This window comes from Somniosus microcephalus, chromosome 13, assembly GCF_052327205.1.
Source record: "Somniosus microcephalus isolate GS21.2 chromosome 13, FLI_Smic_1.0, whole genome shotgun sequence".
Lineage (NCBI taxonomy): Eukaryota > Metazoa > Chordata > Chondrichthyes > Squaliformes > Somniosidae > Somniosus > Somniosus microcephalus.
This window is the reverse complement of record NC_140999.1, coordinates 1,171,692-1,195,535: the sequence shown is the minus strand read 5'-3', so window position 1 is coordinate 1,195,535 and position 23,844 is coordinate 1,171,692. Positions and strand designations below refer to the sequence as shown.

Sequence of the window (23,844 nt, the reverse complement as noted above, 5' to 3'; positions counted from 1 at the left end):
TGTAACCACTTATGCAGGCAAACAGAGCAGCCAATCTACAAACAGCAAGGTCTCAATGAGATAAACAACCAATTAAACTGTTTCTGCTAATGTTGATTGAGGGATAAATATTGGCCAGGACACCGGGGAAAACTCCTCTGCTCATCTTCAAAGTGCCATGGGATCATTTGCATCCACCTGAACAGGCAGACTGGGCCTCGATTGAGCATCTCATTCGAAAGACGGCACCTCCGACAGGCCAGCATTCCCCCAGTACTGCAGTCTTCCCAATATTCAGCTGGAGGAAATTTCTGCTCATCCAGTACTGGACGTCAGACAAGCAGCCTGACAATTTAGAGAGTGGAGGGGTTGAGAGAAGTGGTGGTGAGGTAGAGCTGGGTGAATAAAGTTAATCCTTTCCGTAGTACTGAATTCTTCTTCTCCACTCTCCTCCTGACCAGTGCTGCAACAGCCGATTTGGTAACTCACTTTACCCTCAGCACCTGCCACTAAATCAATAATCTTCCAGCACTTTTAGTAGTGTGCAGAAATACCATATTATATTATTTATAACAGATTAACGAGTAGTGCTGGAATCTTCATTACACTGCAGGTGAGCTGGCAGAATATTTCATCTTTGCATGAACTGATAACAGTGAAAACAGTTAATCCTTTTGTTGATATCAGTGGAGCAAGGTTATTAAGTCTATGAGGGAACTGAATTAATGCAACAAACAAGGTAAGTTGAAGATAAATAGTTCATGACGCCGTTCATGACATCCCAATTCTACTTTTCAAAGTACAGTTACTGTTATTTGGGCAATCACAGCAGACAATCTGCCCACAAGTTCCAATAGCTAGAAGCGGCCAGTTAATCTGCTTTCAGTGGTTTGGGTTGAGGGAGGAGCGTTGCCCAGAACACTGGAGTACTCCCTACACTTCTTCAAATAATGCCACGGGATCTTATGTCCACCTGAATAGGCAGGTGGGACTTCAGTTGCAGTCTCCCCTCCAACAATACAGAACTCCCCCAATACTGCACTGGAGCGTCAGCCTAGATTCTGTGCTCAAGTCCTGGAGTGGGGCCTGAACCCACAAACTTCTGACTCAGAGGCAAGAGTGCTACCCACCGAGCCAAGCTGATCCTAAAAGAATTCCCTCAGAAAGAGGCTCTAATTTGCATATCACAGGAACCCTCACTCACCTGCCAGAGGTGTTTCCACGGCCATTACAGAACCATTTCTTGCTGGTGTTGCAGTAAACAACACAGGCCGGATCATGAATTCCACAGTAACTGCAAACAGAATAGAATGAGTGCAATGAGCAGCATTCAGAGATCCAGAACTTTATTGGCTCACACTTTGATGGGGAATCAAGTTTTGGAACAATACTTTAGAAAAAGATGACAACAAAAGGAGGAAATGGATGAGAGGACCAGGAACATGTGCCCATCTCTTTAAATTCAGCAGCAGCCAGAAAAACATTCACTAGATGCGTTGTTCAAGCAGCATTTTCCAGCCAAGGGACCAGATGGAACAGGATTGACTTCAGATTAAAAAGTCAGTTCAGGGGATAACGAAGGCTTCTCGCACAGGATAACAAATGAGGCCAATTATTTTTCCAATACCACAATCCATTCATAACTAGGAACAAAAACAATATCTACACCCAGTATCGACAGATTATTACAGCTGAGAGTCACAGGTGCTGTTGCCATTAATGTGCAAACTTAGAAGATGGAAGTGGTTAGGAGTGCAATTACTGGCCATTCACTCAATGTAAAACTGTTAACAGGGATATTCCCACGCGCCGTTACACGGGGCAGGATATTCCCACGTGCCGTTACACGTGGCGGGATATTCCCACAGCTTTACATGTGGAGGGTATTTGATTGCAAGCCCAAACTGGTTACTTTGACCCCATGCAACTGACTAAGGTACTAGTTTGGGAACATGCAACAGGAGATTGATGCATGGATTTCAGGAACGACTTGACAAATTAGGGTAGTAACCTTTTGCCAAGTCCAAAACCAGAGAGCAGACGCAACAGGAACAGGACAAGAGTGGGGTCGTGGCTTTGGTTCAGGGATTTGCTTCGATGAAAATTCATCCAAAACTGTAAAAGCTTGACAATTAACACCCCGGTGCAATTAAAACAGAAGCAAGTTAATAAAATGTTCTTTTGTTATAAAAATCAGATATTTGGCATTCACTACTCATCTAATTTCTAGATGAACTACCCAAAACCAGATGGGTGACAACCAACATTCCCGCGAAGCTGCGCAGGCCGTTCACCAGCTTTCATATGGGGGAAACAATGCACGCGCGATAATTTGAATGGGCCGCGCAGCCAGTTAAAAAGTGGGAACATTAGTGACAACCTAGAGAGAGGCTCTAAATTCCAAAAATGGACTTGAATAACTGATGCGATTCTCATTAGGTTTGAGCAGGAGGAGACTCTATTCAGGTGTCTAAAGACTGACGTGATACTGCTGGCAATCAGGATGTTTAACAAGCTGCGATCGGAAGCACAAATGAACAAGCCTCAAAGATTAGAATTAGCAAAAGAAATTCCTGCTCCCCACAGTATAGTTACAGGAACTAACTCCAGAAGGGTAGATTCTAGTTGGATCTGGTTCACTATGGAACACTAACTCCAGTAAAACTGGATTAACATTCTAGAATTTAACCATTACCGTGAGGGATTCAGAGATCTTATTTCTGGTTACTTGTCTACCTCGGAGCAAGTCGGGCATCGCCTCTAACAAACTGTACAGGGTCTCTAGCGGACAAAGGGGCTGTTTCACCTTCCACACTTCATGTTCTTAAAGCCAAGAACATCACTGCATAGGATTTGAAACGGACGATTTCTGCCACCTGCTCACTGATGTAATGAATGTTGCACGGAGTTATACAACAGAGAAGACAGGACATTGAGCACATCAATGCTGTGATGCTTAGCTCTCCTCATAGTTCTTCCAACTTTTTAAAGGATTAAACAAAAAATCAGATTGTGGTACCTGCAGGCATGCAGAGGAAGGTCCTTGGTATAGTATGTATCCTCTTCATCCTCCTCAAAGTTCAGTTCCGGTAACAACTGACTTGCTTTGGCAACTGCATCATCAACTGCTCCATTCTGGAGAACACCGTCTGGTCCATTCACCTAGGTGAAGATGAAGAATCACCGTCAGTACACAGAGCAGAGTGAATAAAGCATTTACCTTCCATCGTATAGACCAGTGGGCTTCCGTTCACAATGATCCACAGCTCTTTCCTATCCAACAGCAGGTGGAAAGAAGAAAAAGATTTGCTCCCATTTGTGCTGCAGACCCCTCCCCATCCACACCAAACAGAAGCACGCTTCCATGGTACATCAGTGAACCCCATCATTGTGCTGTGGAATGGATGGCTGGTTTCACCATTCTACCATATTGGTTGTGTTAGAGTCAGAAGGTGGCAAATGTTTCCAGTGGGAGGGTGGTACCCCAGGCAGCCTTCACTCGCTCAAGAGCAGTACTGGCCACGGCTAAAATTGCAGGAAAAACTGCTCTGTGAACAATCTGTACAAGTGCATAGTGCAGCAGAGCGCGACTGAAAATGGCAGCACCCAGGGATTATGCTCCCCAACTAGAACATGTCTACAGTGTCTAACCCGCTACATCAGTCAGTCTGGCTGCCCCTTTTCATCACTTCAACTGAGACTGACCAAGGCCAGAGAGTATGTTAAATATCCATTAAAGCAGTGTCTAGGAATATCTAACTCAGTAATTGGAAGGATCATCATTATTGCCTCATTCAGAAATCCTGCTACAGCTCTGCACAAGTGCCTTTCACATCAGAACATCGGCCCTTTCCAACTACGTTAAAATATACAAGTGGGTCCAAGTGATTTGGAAAAAGTTCCATAAGCTTTCAAAATAATAGTCTGGTACACAATGCAAGGATCATAGGTTTCAAGGTTCAGTTAATTCAAACCCAAAAAGATTAAAAGGAATTTAAATAGTCAACAGAAACAGACATTTTAAAAGCTCAAAACCTTGAGGTACATTTCTGAGATCAAGATATATTGTGTAAATACATTGAACACAAACTGTTTCACGAAGCATCATTAAATGCATTTGCCTGATCACGAGAGACTCCCTGCAGTGACCCGATTCCTGTCCCAACCATTAGAGATACAATGAAACATAGACCGAAACTTTGACAGCATTACATTTACTCTTCTGCAAATGCAAGTAAAGAAGCACGTTCAGTAATTTATGAGGGAGTGACGCCAATAATTATAACAGTAAATGGCTCGAGACTCAGCTCTGCAAATCCATTAGTATCAGAAATAATTAAAAATGCCCTACATCTGTGAGGAGAATAATTGCTCAGATTTCTCGCTGCTGGCCCCGCAGTGCAGCAGGTACCTGAAAGGCCTGTGATTAGTTACAGGGATTCCCCTCCTTTGCCAGCTCTGCTATTCATGCAGTGCTGTGGCAACAATCGGTTGCTAATGTGCAACGTTGAACAGATATCCAACTTGTAATGAAGCAGGATTGGTGGCTCGAGCATTCTGCACCTCCTTTCCGCAGTCGGTGTGAGGCACCTTAATCCACATCTCAGGTTAGTCCAACACATCAGCAGCAAAAGGTCGTAGTGTGGAGAACACCTGCTCCTGCTACTGCTAGTAACCTGGGTTAGCCAGTGAGTTTAGTGAAGGTGCAGGGCTGTCCCTATTACTGTACCTGTGAAACAGGAGCAAACTGCGGGTGAAAGACAGGTTTGCTTTTCTTTTTTTTAAATAAAAGTGTTTATTGGGCAAACATTGGACATTCCCTATCAGCCAATAAAATAAATGCCAGTACTACTTGCCTAATGTGATTTGATCACAGAAACATGGCACACGGCACGACATTCTAACCAGTCAGAGAAGCAGAACAATAGCAGCCACGGAGCAACAAATTTCTCGTGTTATACAGGGCACGTTTTCAGGAGGCAGCACCAGCCCAGGTGGGGGACACTTGGAATTTCACTGAAGGTTTAGGCTGCTGTCTTCAGTCCAAACCGCTAGTACCTGGCCAGACTGCACACTAAATCAGCAGCATATTGCTACTGATGGATCCCCAAGTTAAAACAGGTCACGCTGCTTGAAAATGGGATGGTGTTTGTCCTGAGCGAGCTCCCCTGTACGACCGACAGGCTTGATTAAGATACCACAACTACTGCTGGAGGGGGGTCTGGAAATCAGTTTCAACTTACACATTAGCCACAGGCTGTAACCACAGCATTGCATGAGTATGACAGCTGGCTGAGGGGAATCCCGTTACTGTAACCATTGGACTGTCAGGTAGCTGCACCACAGAAATACCAGCAAATCACACTCTTTGTAAACTAAAAGCTAATCTTTAGTCATGAACTGCTCAGTTCTTCTCTCACAGCCACCCTCTAACCAATAACCTAATCAAACTAGATTCTAGTCAGCCCCACGCTCAGGAATTCCCTCCCTAAACCTCTCCACCTCCTTCTCAAAAACCCAGCTCTTTGACCAAGCTTTTGGTTGTGCCTCCTAGTATTTCCTTCTTTAGCTTATCGTCCATTTTTGTTTGATTACGGCTCTGAAGTGCCTCGGGATCAATGTTCCCTCTAATCTTATTGGTCCGCGCGGCCCCTTTAACGGGCTGTGCAGACCATTCAAAATTTCGCGCATGCGCGGTTTTCTATTTAAAAGCCGGCTCACTGGCTGCGTGGGACCTGCGGAGCAGAGAACATTGCTTCGGATTTATGTTTTCCATTAAAGGCACTATATAAATGCAATTTATTGTTGCAGTGCACCAGTTTCTTTGACAATTAATAAATTTCAGGTACAAGAATAAATCAGAAACTTCCCCGTATGTCTCCTAGAACACGGATGGACAAAAGGCATTTGTTCCTTCAATTCAGAGTGTAACCTTTCGTGAAGGGGACGGGGTGGGCGAAGGAAGGGGACGGAGGGGGGGCGAAGGAAGGGGACGGGGGGGGGCGAAGGAAGGGGACGGGGGGGGCGAAGGAAGGGGACGGGGGGGGGCGAAGGAAGGGGACGGGGGGGGCGAAGGAAGGGGACGGGGGGGGGCGAAGGAAGGGGACGGGGGGGGCGAAGGAAGGGGACGGGGGGGCGAAGGAAGGGGACGGGGGGGCGAAGGAAGGGGACGGGGGGGCGAAGGAAGGGGACGGGGGGGCGAAGGAAGGGGACGGGGGGGCGAAGGAAGGGGACGGGGGGGCGAAGGAAGGGGACGGGGGGGGGGCGAAGGAAGGGGACGGGGGGGGGGGCGAAGGAAGGGGACGGGGGGGGGGCGAAGGAAGGGGACGGGGGGGCGAAGGAAGGGGACGGGGGGGCGAAGGAAGGGGACGGGGGGGCGAAGGAAGGGGACGGGGGGGCGAAGGAAGGGGACGGGGGGGGCGAAGGAAGGGGACGGGGGGGCGAAGGAAGGGGACGGGGGGGCGAAGGAAGGGGACGGGGGGGCGAAGGAAGGGGACGGGGGGGCGAAGGAAGGGGACGGGGGGGGGCGAAGGAAGGGGACGGGGGGGGGCGAAGGAAGGGGACGGGGGGGGGCGAAGGAAGGGGACGGGGGGGGGGGGGGGGTGGTGAAGGAAGGGGACCGGGGGGGGGGTGTGAAGGAAGGGGACGGGGGGGGGCGAAGGAAGGGGACGGGGGGGGCGAAGGAAGGGGACGGGGGGGGGGCGAAGGAAGGGGACGGGGGGGGGGCGAAGGAAGGGGACGGGGGGGGGGCGAAGGAAGGGGACGGGGGGGGGGGTGGTGAAGGAAGGGGACCGGGGGGGGGGGGGTGTGAAGGAAGGGGACGGGGGGGGGGGGGGGGGGGCTGGTGAAGGAAGGGGACCGGGGGGGCGCTGTGAAGGAAGGGGGTGAGAGGTGGTAACTTGCTATTAACAGTTTAAATACAACGCGCTTGGTTGTTTTTTCCTCCTCCTCTTGGTGGCATCAACTGTGCTGGCAGCCCTTTGGTACCTCTCCCATATAGCCAGTCTTCATACGTGGGTCAGTGAGAAGTACTGTGCATCATATTGTGGAATGGCTGGATATTCAACCATGGAGGGCATCACAGCACCCACACCCCACCCTTGGTTGTACCAATAGAAAAGAGACTAAGGAAGTGGAAGCAGCGAATAAAATGCAGAACCAGAGTTTTCTGAATAAACCAGTATGAAAGAGGCCACAGGGCGATAAGTGTGGGATGGATGAGGTCCAAAGATGAAATGAGGAAGAATGGGGCTCAATTTCTTCACGTGGAGTCGACAGTAATCATCAGCGTTCACCCTCCTCTAGATTGGATAGTTTTTCGAGCATACCCCTGTACTGAGCAGCCAGTCTCTGAGCCGTGCAGAGGACGAAACCAGCTCGCCAATATTGCGCTGAACGGTACCAGCCAAAATCACTGGAAAACCACCGCAATAAAACAGTAAAGTTTATGATCTTGTTATAAGTATTTGATGGAATATTGCCCCTTTGTCTAATATCCACCCTCCTCTGACACAATTTCCCTCATTTGTCTTGTATCAGTCTGTGTGCAGTACTCCATACCATGTTGACAAGCCAATCTATGCCTGTACACTCTGCATGTTCCTCATCTCCTGGATCATGCTCATTTACTGGCCATGTCTCCCTTTCAATTTGGTGCCAGCCCCCAGACTCAGCTCGGCTGCTGACTGCACGGTGTTTGGACTGCTGCCCAGTGGGAGGGAGAGTGCTGAAACTAGAGTGATCTAAGGGTGAAATACAAACATTAGATGGTGAAATCTATCAGCGGCAATTTAGGGATTTACCAATTAATGTTTTGAAAAATCTGAACACACCCAGCACCAATACACTCACTGCAAAGTGATTCTTGAGTACTGCTGCAACTGACTGGCGCTGTCAAAATCCCCTTCACGTTTATGCCAGGTGCTTTCTTGCAAGCAAGTGTAGCCTTACTGTACACAAGATGGTTGCTGGAACGGCAAGTTCCATTTTAAGGTCAAAACTGGGTGGCTCCTTTAAAAAAACACTGACCTTGTCAAAGTGAAACCTGTGGAAACAGTTTCACTGGTGCTTGCTCGTGGAAGACAGCAAGAAAAAGCAGTCGGACAATTTACTGAAGTCAAGAGACTCCTGGGTAGAAACTTTATAATCAACAGGGTTATTGGCAACATCAGAGACCAAGGCATGGGTTTGAAGTCTGGAACAGTAGGGGGCCAAGGATCCCGCCCTTTTTCATCTACATGCTGCCCCCTCAGCAACATCATCCAAAAACACAGCGTCAGTTTCCATATGTATGCTAACACCACCCAGCTCTACCTCACCACCATCTTGCTCGACCCCTCCGCTGTCTCCAAATTGTGAGACTGCTTGCCTGACATCCAGTAGTGGATGAGCAGAAATTTCCTTCAACTAAATTTAAAAAAAAAAATTAATTGATGGGATGTGGGCGTCGCTGGCTAGGCCTGCATTTAGCGCCCATCCCTAATTGCCCTTGAGAAGATGGTGGTGAGCCGCCTTCTTGAACCGCTGCAGTCCATATGGTGTAGGTACACCCACAATGCTGTTAGGAAGGGAGTTCCAGGATTTTGGCCCAGCGACGGTGAAGGAACGGCGATACAGGTCCAAGTCAGGATGGTGTGTGGCTTGGAGGGGAACTTGTAGGTGGTGATGTTCCCATGCGTCTGCTGCCCTTGTCCTTCTAAGTGGTAGAGGTCGCGGGTTTGGAAGGTGCTGTTGAAGGAGCTTTGGCGAGTTGCTGCAGTGCATCTTGTAGATGGTACACACTGCAGTCACGGTGCACCGGTGGTGGAGGGAGTGAATGTTTAAGGTGGTGGATGGGGTGCCAATCAAGCAGGCTGCTTTATCCTGAATGGTGTCGAGCTTCTTGAGTGTTGTTGGAGCTGCACTCATCCAGGCAAGTGGAGAGTATTCCATCACACTCCTGACTTGTGCCTTGTAGATGGTGGAAAGGCTTTGGGGAGTCAGGAGGTGAGACACTCGCCGCAGAATTCCCAGCCTCTGGCCTGCTCTTGTAGCCACAGTATTTATATGGCTAGTCCAATTCAGTTTCTGATCAATGGTAACCCCCAGGATGTTGATAGTGGGGGATTCAGCGATGGTAATGCCATTGAATGTCAAGGGGAGATGGTCATTGCCTGGCACTTGTGTGGTGCGAATGTTACTTGCCACTTGTCAGCCCAAGTCTGAATGTTGTCCAGGTCTTGCTGCATATGGACACGGACTGCGTCAGTATCTGACGAGTCTCGAATGGTGCTGAACAGTGTGCAATCATCAGTGAACATCCCCACTTTTGACCTTATGATGGAGGGAAGGTCATTGATGAAACAGCTGAAGATGGTTGGGCCTAGGACACTGCCCTGAGGAACTCCTGCAGTGATGCCATGTGATTGAGATGAATGACCTCCAACAACCACAGCCAAGTTCCTTTGGGAAGGACCGAAGCCAGTGTCTTTGGTCCCCGCGCCACCAACTCCATCCCTCTGCCCGGTCACTCACTGTCTGAGGCTGAACCAGAGTGTTAACAACCTTTGTTAGCGACCCCGAGACGAGCTTCCAACCACAAATCTGCGCCATAACTGAGACTGCCTATTTCCACCTCCCTAACATCACCCGACTCTGCCCCTACCTCAGCTCATCTGCTGCTGAAACCCTCATAGACTTGACTATTCCAACTCACTCCTGGCAGGCCTCCCACATTCTATCCGCCGTAAAATTTGCTGCCGTGTCCGAACTCGCACCATGTACCACTCACCCATCACCCCTGTGTTCGCTGACCTACATTGGATCCTGGTTAAGCAACGCCTCAATTTTAAAATTCTCATCCTTGTTTTCAAATCCCTCCCCATCTTGAATCTCCTCCAGCCCTACAACCCTCAGATCTCTGTGCTCCTCCAATCCTGGCCTCTTGAACATCCCCAATTTTAATTGCTCCACCATTGCCGGTCGCGCCTTCAGCTGCCAAGGCCCTAAACTCAAATTCCCTCCCTAAACCTCTCTGCCTCTTTTTCCTCCTTTAAGATGCTCCTTAAAACCTCCCTCTTTGACCAAGCTTTTGGCCATCTGCCCTAATACCTCCTTAGGTGGCTCGGTGTCAGATTTTGTTCGATAACGCTCCCGTGAAGCACCTTGGGACGTTTTACTACATTAATGGCGCTATATAAAGACAAGTAGTTGCTTTGATATTTTGCTGTGAGGGGTGTGAACCAGACAGATTCAGCAGCAGCAAATGATTTCGTTTTTTGCCCCGTTGAGTCCTCATCACATATTGATCAGTGTGACGAGGTTCCTGAGCATCAGTTCTAAATCTGCCCTTCGCCGATGTGAATTTGTGCACAGCGTAGCTTTCAGCAGTGCTCTGCATGTACCTTCCCTTTACATTCAGTCTTTCATACCTCACAGATCCCCTCAGACACTTCTTTTCAAGGCCAAGTAGCCCAGATTTGTCCAGTCTAACACTTCAACCCTCTAACACTAGAGTCAGTCAAGACTCTGCGCTAACATGCATTTCTGAATACATTTTGAACAGTAAACAGAGATAGATGTTCACTGTTTAAATTACCCCTGGAACATTGACAAATCCCTTTATATTCTTGGCCATCAACAGGAATGCAGCCTTCAAGCTCTTCTCTACACTGCCTCCAGGACTTGAGTTTGCCTCAGTGACCAAAACTGACCAGCAACATCAATATTTGAAATGAAATTCCAAGGTAGTGTGGTGGAGGTAAAAATCAATGGACTCACTGAAGTTGAATGTTGCAACTGGGGCGATGGAACTTTAGCCTTGCTCTGGATGGATGAGCTAAAATGTGCCAAATGGCCTTGTTCACTTGTATCTATCCTGTGGTCTTGCTTTGGGATATCCATTTCTCCAGCTACCTTGTAGACTAGGAAGAATTACTGTTCAAAATTGAGATGTGCAATTAGGCTTCATGCAGTCTTGAGTCGAGACTCAGGACACCTACCCCACTTTGAGAGCAATTCTGAACACTGAATGTGGACGAGATATCCCAGAAAGGTTGTGAAATTCCTTCATATTATTGCAGGCTATTATCTAACCTGGAACGCTGACTCAATGGAACGCACCAACTTTCAGACTTTACACCCAGCCTGGCATAGCTGGCCAACTGCCTTCCACTGTGCGCTTGGTGACATGCAGTTTCTTTCAGTACTGCAAACAATGCTGAGCTTTGAGGCACACAACATTTCTCTAGTAACCGGACACCACAGCTCCCTCAAATGAGGAAGTCAATCTTACAGCAGCTGCCCAGTGTATAGCTGAAGCACCATATCATGTATCAGTCTAAAGCATTACATGAAATGTCCGATTTCAGTTACCTCCAGCGTTCTAACAAAGAGTGCCTATCTGAAACGAAAACCAAGGTTTCCTTCCTTTCAGATGCTGACAGACCGGCAGTGCATCTCCAGCATTTCCTTCTAATTTCGATTACATCCATCTTGCGGAGATGTTTCCTACAGGTGCAGTGCAATGTCATTGAACGACAAAGCACTAAAACTGCGAAGAGTGAGGGGAAAGAATGGGCTCAAACTACACTCTGTTCAGCTCTGGATCTGAACACCACTGAGCAGATGCTGCTGCACCCCTTATAGGGACATCAATGGAGCTGGGGATGCCACATCTGTCGGCCTCTGGAACACTCTCTCAGCAGCACACTTGCTAGGCCAGATGGAATGAACAAAATATTAGAGAAAAGTTTCTTTTGGAAAAAAAATGGCAGAGGAACAGCATGAATGGCCTTTCAGCTCTGGGATCCAGGGTCAAATCTAGCCCAGTCTACACGTTGCAAGGATCCCGTGAAATGAATCAAAATGCTAGAAATGCTCAGCAGATCAGTTAGCATCTGCGGAGATAACAATGTTTCAGGTGTGGCCCCCTTTTCAGAGAAAACGTCAAGTGAATGGGCCACACCGGAAACGATAACCCCTCTGCTGTCCCCACAGATGCTGACTGACCAGTTGAGTGTTTCCCAATATATTTTTTTGTGCCAATAGCTTGCAAGGACACAGGGGTCAAGGATGTTTTTTCTAAGAGGGGATGATGAGGGCCCGGGGGGGGGGGGGGGGCGAGGAGAAGAGTAGCCGAGAAGGAACCGTGTAGAATATCAGGTAGCATGGGGGCCAGGAAGGCAAGTTGGGTAGTCAGCAGTTTAGTGGGAATAGGGGTGAAAACATAGTGGCACAAACATCTTACCGACATTAATAATTGCTCCTCTTCACACTCCCCAGAACTGGACAATATTCAAGCTAATATACAAACTAAATAGCACTTTCTGGGGACTTCTGCTCCATCCCTGAGCTCTACATGCGAAGATCACTTTTGCCTTTTTCACCATTGCTGTACTGTGTGCTGACAGTTTAAGAATGTTTCCCACTAAAGCCCACTGCACTCTCCTGTTTAATTTCCTGTAAACTCTTCTCACTTATTTCATACTCCCACTTCTACAGTTTCATGACTTTACACTTCCCACATTAAACATCTGTGTGCTCTAACCGCTAGACAATTACTCCCTGTTGGGTCTGTGTGCTCTAACCTCTAGACCGGGAAAGGGAAGACAGACAGTCACATGTCCTAGTGTGGTACAGTAACACATTAAACATACATGCACATATCATCACATCTCTGAAACAGCCCAGAGATCTTCATGAAACTTACGTAGGTGAACAGTCGTTATTTTGCACTCGAGGTTAATCCAGGAGTTTCTAAATTTCGCCTGTTACTGGGCCAGATAGATACATACCACGAAACCAAACAAGCTAAATATCCATGCCCCCAGTAATCTGCATGTAAATTAAGCTGCTGATATTAACAGATCTTGGCATTCTGATTGAGAATTTATCCATCAAAGAGACAATTGTGCGGAGACCAACCCTTTCCAAAACTCCAGGCTCACAGAATCCAAACCAAGCAAGAAATACAAACACAAACAGAATGTTACGCCTGCAGTCCATGGGCTGGAGAGCCAGTACTCCCAGGTGACCACCGACCAGTCTCGACACACAAGTTAACCTCATTCAACCAAAGCCAGCAGAAAGGGGAGTGCTGGTCAGGACACAAACAGCGCCATGGTATCTTTAATATCCTGAACAGGCAGATGATACCTGGTTAAACCCCTCATCTGAAAGGCATCTCTGACATAGATAGACATAGAAGATAGGAGGAGTAGGCCATTCAGCCCCTTGAGCCTGTTCCGCCATTTAATGAGATCATGGCTGATCATCCAAATTCAGTACCCTGTCCCTGCTTTCTCCCCATATCCCTTTAGCCTTAAGAAATATATCTAACTCCTTCTTGAATTTATTTATTAATAAGTTGGCCTCAACTGCCTTCTGTGGTAGAGAATTCCACAGATTCACCACTCTCGGTGAAGAAATTCCTCCTCATCTCAGTCCTAAATGGCTTACCCCTTATCCTTAGACTGTGACCCCTGGTTCTGGACTCCCCCGCCATCGGGAACATCCTTCCTGCATCTAGTCTGTCTAGTCCTGTTAGAATTTTATACGTTTCAATGAGATCCCCTCTCATTCTTCTAAACGTCTGACAATGCAGTACTCTCTCATACAGCACTAGTGAGCCTAGATCATGGGCTTCAACTTTCTGACTTTGAAAAGAGAGATACCAACCAAGCAAAGCTGAGACAGAGACACCGCGTACACACACCCAACCATGGGTCTTACAAACAGCCTTAGTACAGTTTCATTATTTGGACACAGCTTTCCAACACACCCTTGTATTGTGTTTTATGAAGCTGAAAGACAAATACACATTGGGAAACACGTGCCAATGTGACCAGCGACATTCGTCTAGAGACTTAGAACACCATTCTCCATCAACGAGCAAGGGGTCAGTCATTGGGGGTTGGGTAAGTGATACACTGGCTCCAATACTTCAACAAAAGGACTCTATCCTATGCAACATTTCTAATTATGTCACACTTAGAATTTGCTCATTTACCCAGAGCCTTGGATCAGGAGAGTATCCAACCTCTGGGTTCAGCAGCATGTGAGAATACCAAGGTCAAGGAAATAGAAACAAGAAACTGTGAAGGCAGCAAGAAGTAAAATAAAAAGGCTAAACTGATCTTTGGCTGCTAATATGGCTGGCGCCCACAATGTCACACCTTGCTGATAGGAACAATTTAAGGCAGCGTGCAGAAGTTATACAGACAATAGGCGATCAGAAAACGCATTACCATGATTGCAAACGCATTACCATAATGTTTAGGTGATCATGAACACATTACCAGGATGTTTACTTAGCTGTAACCCATTCAGTTAAATGTGACTTCTTTATTTCAAACTGCCAGGCCAGGAAATCAAATTAAATGTATACGTGCACAGCTCAGGATTGGTGCAGGAATATACGAGGTGTTAATGTCTTCTCAAATGCAAGTATAATAATGTAGCACACTGTATGACAAATTGCTTGCTCTGTTGGGTTCGTCAGACTCTTGCAGGAGTCGGTGCCGACATTTCAGAGTAAGACTCCGCGGAAAATAAATCGTTTGAATTCTCCAGTTGCATTCGGCTCAGTGATTACTAAACCAGACTGAGGGTAAAAGAATCCGTTCTATCACATGTCCAGGAAGACAGGGTCTTCCAACAGGGCAACCTGACAGACAATAGTCAGCTGGCATCTCTGAAGTCCTGTCAAAAGAAAGCAGCAAACAGGAAGCAGCAGTGATACGGTTTCTGCATTTCGTACATGGTATATACAGCAGATATGGCGCTTTGGAACAGGAGATAAGTTGTGGCCAAAAGAATCTATTATCCAAACAATTAAATCCACATCACGCCTACAGCACAGAAACAGGCCATTCGGCCCAACTGGTCCGTGCCGGTGTTTCTGCTCCACACGAGCCTCCTGCCACCCCTCTTCATCTCACTTCATCAGCATATCCTTCTATTCCTTTCTCCTTCGTGTTTATCTAGCTTCCCCTTAAATGCATCTATACTATTCGCCTCAACCACTCCCTGCAGTAGTGAGTTCCACATTCTCACCGCTCTCCGGGTAAAGAGGTTCCTCCTGAATTACTTATTGGATTTATTAGTGACTATCTTATATTTATGGCTCCCAGTTTTAGACTCCCCACAAGTGGAAACATTTCTACATCTACCCTATCGACCCCTTTATAATTTTAAAGACCTCCATCAGATCACCTCTCGGTCTTCTCTTTTCTAGAGAAAAGAACCGCAGCCAGTTCAGTCTTTCCTGATAGCTGTACCCCCAGTTCTGGTGTCATCCTTGTAAATCCTTTTTGCACGTTCTCCAGTGCGTCTATATTCTTTTTGTAGTATGGAGACCAGAACTGTGCACAGTACTCTAGGTCGAACCACACTGTTGCATCCAGTCCCATAGGCACCACAGTCTGCTCTATAACATTACTCCAATTTAACATCGAAGTGTTTTGCAGCAACAGCAACCAATACCTAAATCACCAGACACTGTAGTCAGCAATGGGATGGATATTGCTCTGGATGTTGGACAGTTCTATTCCCCGACCTGCACCTCGACAAGAGAGAACATCTTTTAGTTTCTGAATATGTGAGGGATATCACAAGAGTTTAAAAAAAAGCGCAAGTTGATTGACTAGAGGTATTATTTTAAATGTTACTAGTAACAGTTGAGGCAACCTAGGTGAAAGGGGAATAGACAGCAACACAGAGAAATGTGTGTGGCAGCATAACTGTAAATACGGGCACTCCAGGGGATTCTCCACAGATTACTAGAAACAGATTTCTAAATGCTCCACTATTGTAAACTGTAATCCCTGGCTCAGTTTGTAGGATGGTTAGATTGTGAGTGGAGGACACAGAGCCTGACATTTAAATAATGCTACATACACTAAACAGTTCTCTAACAATCACACTGCTTCATTTGTAATCTATTCTTGGTGCTTTAGTAGCACTGAAAATCAGACTTCAAAAGAGTTTTACTTGGGCATCTGCTAACTCCAACTTTATTTGTATTGTAAGAAAAGTGGCAGCCAATTTGCACACAGCAAGGTCCCACAAACAGCAATGTGATAATGACCAGTTAATCTGTTTTCGTGGTGTTGGTTGAGATAAATATTGGCCCAGGTAGTGCAGGAGACCCCTGTGACCATTCCCCTCTCAAACAGATTTTCCATTTTGGATACTGTTGAGGGGGATGACTCACCAGGGAAAGGCAGCAGCAGCCAACTTCCTGGCACTGAGGGTGCTCCTGCTGCCCAGGAAGGGAGGAAAAGGAGTGGGAGAGCAATAGTGGTAGGGGATTCTATAGTAAGGGGAACAGATAGGCGTTTCTGTGGCCGTAGACGTGAATCCAGGATGGTTTGTTGCCTCCCTGGTGCCAGGGTCAAGGATGTCACTGAGCGGCTGCAGGGCATTCTGGAGGGGGAGGGTGAACAGCCAGAGGTCGTGGTCCACATTGGTACCAACGACATAGGTAAAAAGAGGGATGAGGTCCTGCAACAAGAATTTAGGGAGCCAAGTGGAAGATTAAAGAGCAGGACCTCAAAGGTTGTAATCTCTGGATTACTCCCGGTGCCACGTGCTAGTGAGTATAGGAATAGGAAGATAGAACAGATGAATGCGTGGCTAAAGGGATGGTGCAGGAGGGAGGGCTTTAGTTTCCTGGATCACTGGGTCTGCTTCTGGGAAAGGTGGGACTTGTACAAGTCGGACGGTTTACACCTGAACCAGAGGGGGATCAATATCCTTGCGGGGAGGTTTGCTAGCACTGCTGGGGGGGGTTTAAACTAACTTGGCAGGGGGATGGGATACAGAGTGGAACTATAGTAGGGGGTGATTTACAGCCAAATACAGAGGAAAAAACAAGTCAGCTGGGAAGGCAGAGCAAATATGTGAAGGCAAAAGGGAATATAGCAAGGCTGGAAGGCATTTATTTTAATGCAAGGAGTCTTGCAAATAAGGTGGATGAACTTAAGTTGTTGTTGAACACATGGGAGTACGATATTGTTGCTATCACGGAGACATGGTTGAGGGAGGGTCAGGACTGGCAGCTCAATATTCCGGGGTATAGAATCTTCAGGCGAGACAGAGGGGGGTGTAAAAGGGGAGGGGGTGTTGCAATATTAATTAAGGAATCAATTACTGCTGTAAGGAGGGATGATATATTAGCGGGTTCCTCTAATGAGGCCATATGGGTAGAACTTAAAAACAAAAAGGGGGCAAGCACTTTGCTGGGAGTGTACTATAGGCCCCCAAACAGTCAGGGGGAGATAGAGGAACAGATATGTAGGCAAATCTCAGAGAAGTGCGAAAATAATAGGGTCATAATAGTGGGGGATTTCAACTTCCCCAATATTAATTGGGATAGTCAGAGTGTGAAAGGCTTAGAGGGTGCAGAATTCTTAAAGTGCATCCAGGAGAGCTTTTTGAGCCAACATGTAGAAAGTCCTACAAGAGAGGGGGCGGTACTGGACCTAATTCTAGGGAATGTAGCCGGGCAAGTGGTGGAAGTGTCAGTAGGAGAGCATTTTGGCGACAGTGACCATAATTCGGTGAGATTTAAGGTGGTCATGGAAAAAGACAAAGACGGCCCGGAAATAAGGGTTCTAAATTGGGGGAAGGCCAATTTTAATATGATAAGGCAGGATCTGGCCAAAGTGGACTGGGAGCAGCTACTTATAGGAAAATCCACATCAAAGCAGTGGGAGACTTTCAGAAGGGAAATAGAGAGAGTACAACGCCAACATGTTCCTGTAAAGGTCAAGGGTGGGACCAACAAGCAAAGGGAACCTTGGATGACAAGGGATATACAAAAATGCATTAGGAAAAAAAGGGGGGCTTTTGGCAGTTACAAAAGACTAAAGACGGAGGAAGCCCTAGAGGAGTATAAAAAGTGCAGGGGCATACTTAAAAAAGAAATTAGGAGGGCAAGGAGGGGCCATGAAATAACACTGGCGAGCAAAATAAAGGAAAATCCTAAGATGTTTTATAAGTATATTAAGGGCAAGAGGATAACCAGGGAAAGGGTAGGGCCCATTAGGGACCAAAGTGGCAATCTGTGTGTAGAGCCAGATGATGTAGGCGGGGTTTTAAATGAATTTTTTGCATCTGTGTTCACTATGGAGAAAGACGATGTAGACATAGAAATCGGGCAAGGGGACTGTGACATACTTGAACATATTAGCATCGAGAGGGAGGAGGTACTAGCGGTTTTAGCAGGCCAAAAAGTGGATAAATCCCCAGGCCCGGACGAGATGTATCCCAGGCTGTTGTGTGAGGCAAAGGAGGAGATTGCAGGGGCTCTGACACAAATTTTCAGAACCTCTCTGGCCACAGGGGATGTACCAGAGGACTGGAGAACAGCTAACGTAGTACCATTATTCAAGAAGGGTAGCAGGGATAAACCAGGGAATTACAGGCCAGTGAGCCTAACATCTGTGGTAGGGAAATTATTGGAAAAAATTCTGAGGGACAAAATTAGTCTCCACTTGGAGAGGCAAGGATTAATCGGGGATAGTCAGCATGGCTTTGTCAAGGGTAAATCATGTCTGACCAATCTGATTGAATTTTTCGAGGGGGTGACTAGGTGTGTGGATGAGGGAAATGCTGTGGATGTGGTTTACATGGATTTCAGTAAAGCTTTTGACAAAGTCCCGCATAGGAGACTGGTCAAGAAGGTAAGAGCCCATGGGATCCAGGGTGCCTTGGCGCGTTGGATCCTAAACCGGCTGAGTGGCAGGAGGCAGAGGGTGATGGTCGAAGGTTGCTTTTGTGACTGGAAGCCTGTGTCCAGTGGGGTACCTCAGGGGTCGGTGCTGGGACCCTTGCTGTTTGTGATCTACATAAATGATTTGGATGAGAATGTAAAAGGTATGATCAGTAAGTTCGCAGATGACACGAAAATTGGTGGGGTGGTAAATTGCGAGGAGGAAAGCCTCAGGCTACAGGACGATATAAACGGGTTGGTCAGATGGGCGGAAAAGTGGCAAATGGAATTTAACCCTGAAAAGTGCGAGGTGATGCATTTTGGACGGACAAATAAGGCAAGGGAATACACAATGAGTGGTCGGACCCTAGGAAGTACAGAGGGTCAGAGGGACCTTGGTGTACATGTACATAGAGCCCTGAAGGCAGCGGAACAGGTAGATAAGGTGGTTAAAAAGGCACATGGGATACTTGCCTTCATTAGCCGAGGCATAGAATATAAGAGCAGGGAGGTTATGATGGAGCTGTACAAAACGCTGGTGAGGCCACAGCTGGAGTACTGTGTGCAGTTCTGGTCACCTCACTATAGGAAGGATGTGATTGCTTTGGAGAGGGTGCAGAGAAGATTCACCAGGATGTTACCTGGGATGGAGCGCCTCAGCTATGAAGAAAGACTAAACAGGCTGGGGTTGTTTTCCTTGTAGCAAAGGCGGCTGAGGGGGGACCTGATTGAGGTGTACAAAATGATGAGGGGCATAGATAGGGTAGATAAAGAGGAACTTTTCCCCTTAGTAGGGGGGTCAATAACAAGGGGGCATAGATTCAAGGTAAGGGGCAGGAGGTTTAGAGGGGATTTGAGGAGGAACTTTTTCACCCAGAGGGTGGTTGGAATCTGGAACTCACTGCCTGAAAGGGTGGTAGAGGCAGGAACCCTCATAACATTCAAGAAGCATTTGGATGAGCACTTGAAATGCCACTGCATACAAGGCTATGGACCAAATGCTGGAAAATGGGATTAGACTGGACAGGGATTGATGGTCGGCGCAGACACGATGGGCCGAAGGGCCTCTTTCTGTGCTGTATAACTCTGACTCCAACGCCCCTGCTCCTCTTCGAAATAGTGCCATGGGATCTTTTATGTCCACCTGAGGGCAGATGGTTAACGACTCATCCGAAGAACAGCAGCTCCAACAGTGCAGTGCTCACTCAGTACTGCGCTGAGGATTTTGTGCTCAAGTCCCTGAAGTGGGGCTTGAACCCACAACCTTCTGACTCCGAGGTAAGAATACAACGACTGAACCACGGCTCGTTTGGTTTGGTTTTGCAGGCTGACTCTACATTAAATTCGAACGATTGCACAAACTTTGCTAACGTTTTTGAACGGACCTTGGCTGGGTTTCCAATTATACGGAAAAATAACTGAAAAAAATTGTTCATGAAGAACAGTCAGCATGGATTTGTTAAAGGCAAATTGTGTTTGTCATTTAACTTTTTTCAGAAGGTGTTTGATGAGGGACATGATGGAAAAAGCCAAGCATGGCGAGAGGCCGAAATGTGGCAGCATGGGGTTGGTTAACAGACAGGAAGTAAGGTGTTAGGGTAATGGATGTTGCTGGATTGGAAATTAGCTAGTTTAGCAAACAGTGAGGGTTATAAAAGTCTTCAGGATGACAGACAGGTTAGTAGAATGGGCAGACAGGTTAGTAGAATGGGCAGACAGGTTAGTAGAATGGGCAGACAGGTAGCAGAGGCTGTTTGACAGATAATAAGTGAGGTAAAACATTTTGGGAAAGACAACAAATGGGAGTAAACAATCAATGGAAAGGATATGGATGACGAGACCTAAAGGATTTAATTACAGAACAACTTGCATTTATATAGCACCTTTAACGTGGTAAAACTCCCGAGGTGCTTCACAGGAGCGTTATCAAATAAAATTTAACATTGAGCCACATGAGATATTAGGGCAGAGCTTGATCAAAGCAAAAGCTTGATCAGAGAGGTCGGTTTTAAGGAGCATCTTAAAGGAGGAGCGAGAGGTAGACAGGCAGAGAGGTGCGAGTGCAGGTAGATAAAGCCATAAAAAGGCCAAAGTATTATGGGTTTTATCCCATAACGGAGGTCACGGTCCATCATCAAAGACCCTACCCACCCCAGCCACAGTCTGTTCGCCCTCCTACCATCTGGGAGGCGCTACAGATGCATTCGCACCCGTACGACCAGATTTAGGAACAGCTTCTTTCCCAGGGCTGTCATCCTACTGAACTCCACAAATAAACTCTAAAGCCTGCACATCTGCCAATGCACTTTATTATGGTTATGGTTATGTTAATGTATTACAAGCCAAATGTATGTCGAATGTTCAATTGTCTTAATCTAAATGTACACTCTCGGGAGCCGCAAGCCTACATTTCGTTGTACTGCACTTGTGCACTAACAATGACAATAAAAGTTGATTTGATTTTGATTTGATAAATAAGGATATAAAGCACACAGGGATCCAACACACTTTCACCATCAAATTCTGTCACTGAAGCCATGAATTTAAGTGTATTCATTTGTGCTTTGCAGATTACATAAGAATTAGGAGGAGTAGGTCATACAGCCCCTCGAGCCTGCTCCGCCATTCAATAAGATCATGGCTGATCTTCGACCTCAACTCCACTTTCTCACCCTATCTCCATATCCCTCGATTCCAAAAATCTATATTTCAGCCTTGAATATACTCAACGATTCAGCATCCACAGCCCTTTGGGGTAGAGAATTCCAAGATTCACAACCCTCTGAGTGAAGAAATTCCTCCTCATCTCAGTCTTAAATGGCAGACCCCTTATCCTGAGACTATGGCCCCTAGTTCTAGATTCTCCAGCCAGGGGGAACTTCAGCATCTACCTGGTCAATCCCCCACAGAATCTTATGTTTTAATGAGATCACCTCTCATTCTTCTAAACTCCAGAGTGTATCGGCCCAATCTACACAATCTCTCCTCATAGGACAGCCCTCTCATCCCAGGAATCAATCTAGTAAACCTCTGTTGCACCACCTCCAAGGCAAGTATATCCTTCCTCAGATAAGATGACCAAAACTGTGCACAGTACTCCAGGTGTGGTCTCACTAGGGTTGCAAAATTCTGGGAATTTTTAAAAGAGGATACTTTCCATGGGAATTTAGGGAATTTTGAGTATTTTTGCACACTGATGGTTTTTGTCTCTGACCCTTATATTATCTTTGTCGTCAAAATAGACATACTGTTCCATACAAATAAAAACAGGCTTTCAAAACTTTATTTAGGTTATAATTTTGAACTTTATTGAACCCCCACAAAAAAGACCCATCTAAAATAAAATAAAAAGAGCGTCAGCTTATTTAGCCTGTAATTTGTCCTTATTTTGTCCCTTTGAGTCTTCTACTCATGAGTCTTCTGAGTCTTCTACTCCTCATTGCTCCTCCTGATTCTCTGACTCTGGCTCTGACGTGTCCATTTCCTCCTCTGTGTCAGTGTCTAGCTGTGTGGTGGACACTTCTGTATCTGGCTCAATAAGTTGTAGGTTCGCCCGGATAGCCACCAGTTTCTCCACTCTCTTGTTAGTCAGCCTGTTGCGCACCTTTGTATGCGTATTCCCAAAAAGTGACCAGTTTCGTTCAGAGGCCGCTGATGAAGGTGGGATTTGGAGTATCATCGATGCAATAGGTGACAGGGCCTCAGATGCACAAAGTCCCTTCCACCAGGTATGTGCACTGATATGCTTGCATGATTCCCATATCCCATCCCCATTCCAAAGACCTTGCTTGGTAGAGAACTTTGCCAGACTTCCCAGAACTTTGCCCACATCCAGATTGAGATGGTGTGAGAGGGTAGAAATCGCACTGTAAGCGCTGTTGATCTGTTCTCCAGGAAGTATTGGTCTCCCAACATGCTTTGGGTCCAGCATGTATGCTGCAGCATGAATCGGCTTGACACAAAATTCTTGACGCGTCTGTATGAATTGAACAATTGCCTTCTCCTCTGCTTTGAGCAGCAGGGATGTGGGTAGGGCAATGCTGATTTGTTCTTTTAAATCAGTAAAAAGCCTGAGAACATCTGACAAGACAGCGGCATCTCCTTCAATCTGAGCAATTGCAGATGCTACTGGTGAGAGTAGTTTAAGGCTGCTAACCACTCTCTCCCAAAACACATCATCCAGCAGTATTTTCTTGATGGTGGTTTCCATATCCCCAGACTGGGATATTGCCATTTCTTGCAGCGACTCCTTACCCTCCAGAAGGCTGTTGTACATTATGACAACACCACCCCATCTAGTGTTGTTGGGCAGCTTCAGTGTGGTGTTCTTGTTCTTTGTCATTTGCTTGGAGTTGTAGGTTGCTGCAACTACCTGTTTTCCCTGACATACTTAACAACTTGCTTGGCTCTCTTGTACAGTGCTTCCATGGTTCTCAAACCCATGATGTCCTTGAGGAGCAGGTTAAGCCCATGAGCTGCGCACCCAATAGACGTAATATGAGGGTAGGCCTCCTCCACTTGAGCCCAAGCAGCCTTCATATTCGCAGCATTGTCAGTAACTACTGCAAAGACCTTTTGTGATCCAAGATCGTTGATGACCGCTTTCAGCTCATCAGCAATGTATGTGCCTGTGTGTCTGTTGTCCTTCGTGTCTGTGCTCTTGAACACTGGGAGAGGAGTGGAGACGATGTAGTTTATGATGCCCTCCCCTCGTACATTTGACCACCCATCTGAGATAACTGCAACACAGTCTGCCATCGCTATCGTTTCTTTGAGCTTTCCTTGGACTCTGTTATACTCAGCCTCCAGCAAATAAGTAGACAAAGCATGTCTGGTGGGAGGACAGTATGCAGGGCGAATAACATTGAAAAATCTCTTCCAGTACACATTGGCTGTGAGCATGAGGGGTGAGCCTGTTGCATATACAGCTCGAGCAAGGCACTCATCTGCATTCTTCTGGCTATGGTTATCCATTGTATCAAAGAACCTTCCAAGTGGGCCAGGAGTTGCTGATGATAAGGAGCCTGATGCTGAATGAGAACCATCATCTTCTTGAATGGAAGCAGAGGAACTCTGGGCTGACTGCTGTGAGCTTTGAGTGAAGTTGTTGCATTTGGATAAATGCTGCTGCATCTTTGTGGCATTCTTTACATATGGCTTTCTACAGTGTT

General features: G+C 46.7%; 1 protein-coding gene across 2 annotated transcripts in view; it reads right to left on the bottom strand.

The window, feature by feature from the left end:
* Positions 1 to 23,844, bottom strand: part of upf1 (UPF1 RNA helicase and ATPase) — a 101,440-nt gene that overhangs the window by 48,367 nt on the left and 29,229 nt on the right. For both annotated transcript variants that reach the window (XM_086004312.1, XM_086004313.1), the window contains exons 2-3: positions 2,999 to 3,141; positions 1,184 to 1,273 (exon numbers count right to left, since the gene is read on the bottom strand). In XM_086004312.1, coding sequence (XP_085860438.1) covers positions 1,184 to 1,273; positions 2,999 to 3,141 — 233 coding nt within the window. The remainder of the gene's footprint in view (positions 1 to 1,183; positions 1,274 to 2,998; positions 3,142 to 23,844) is intronic.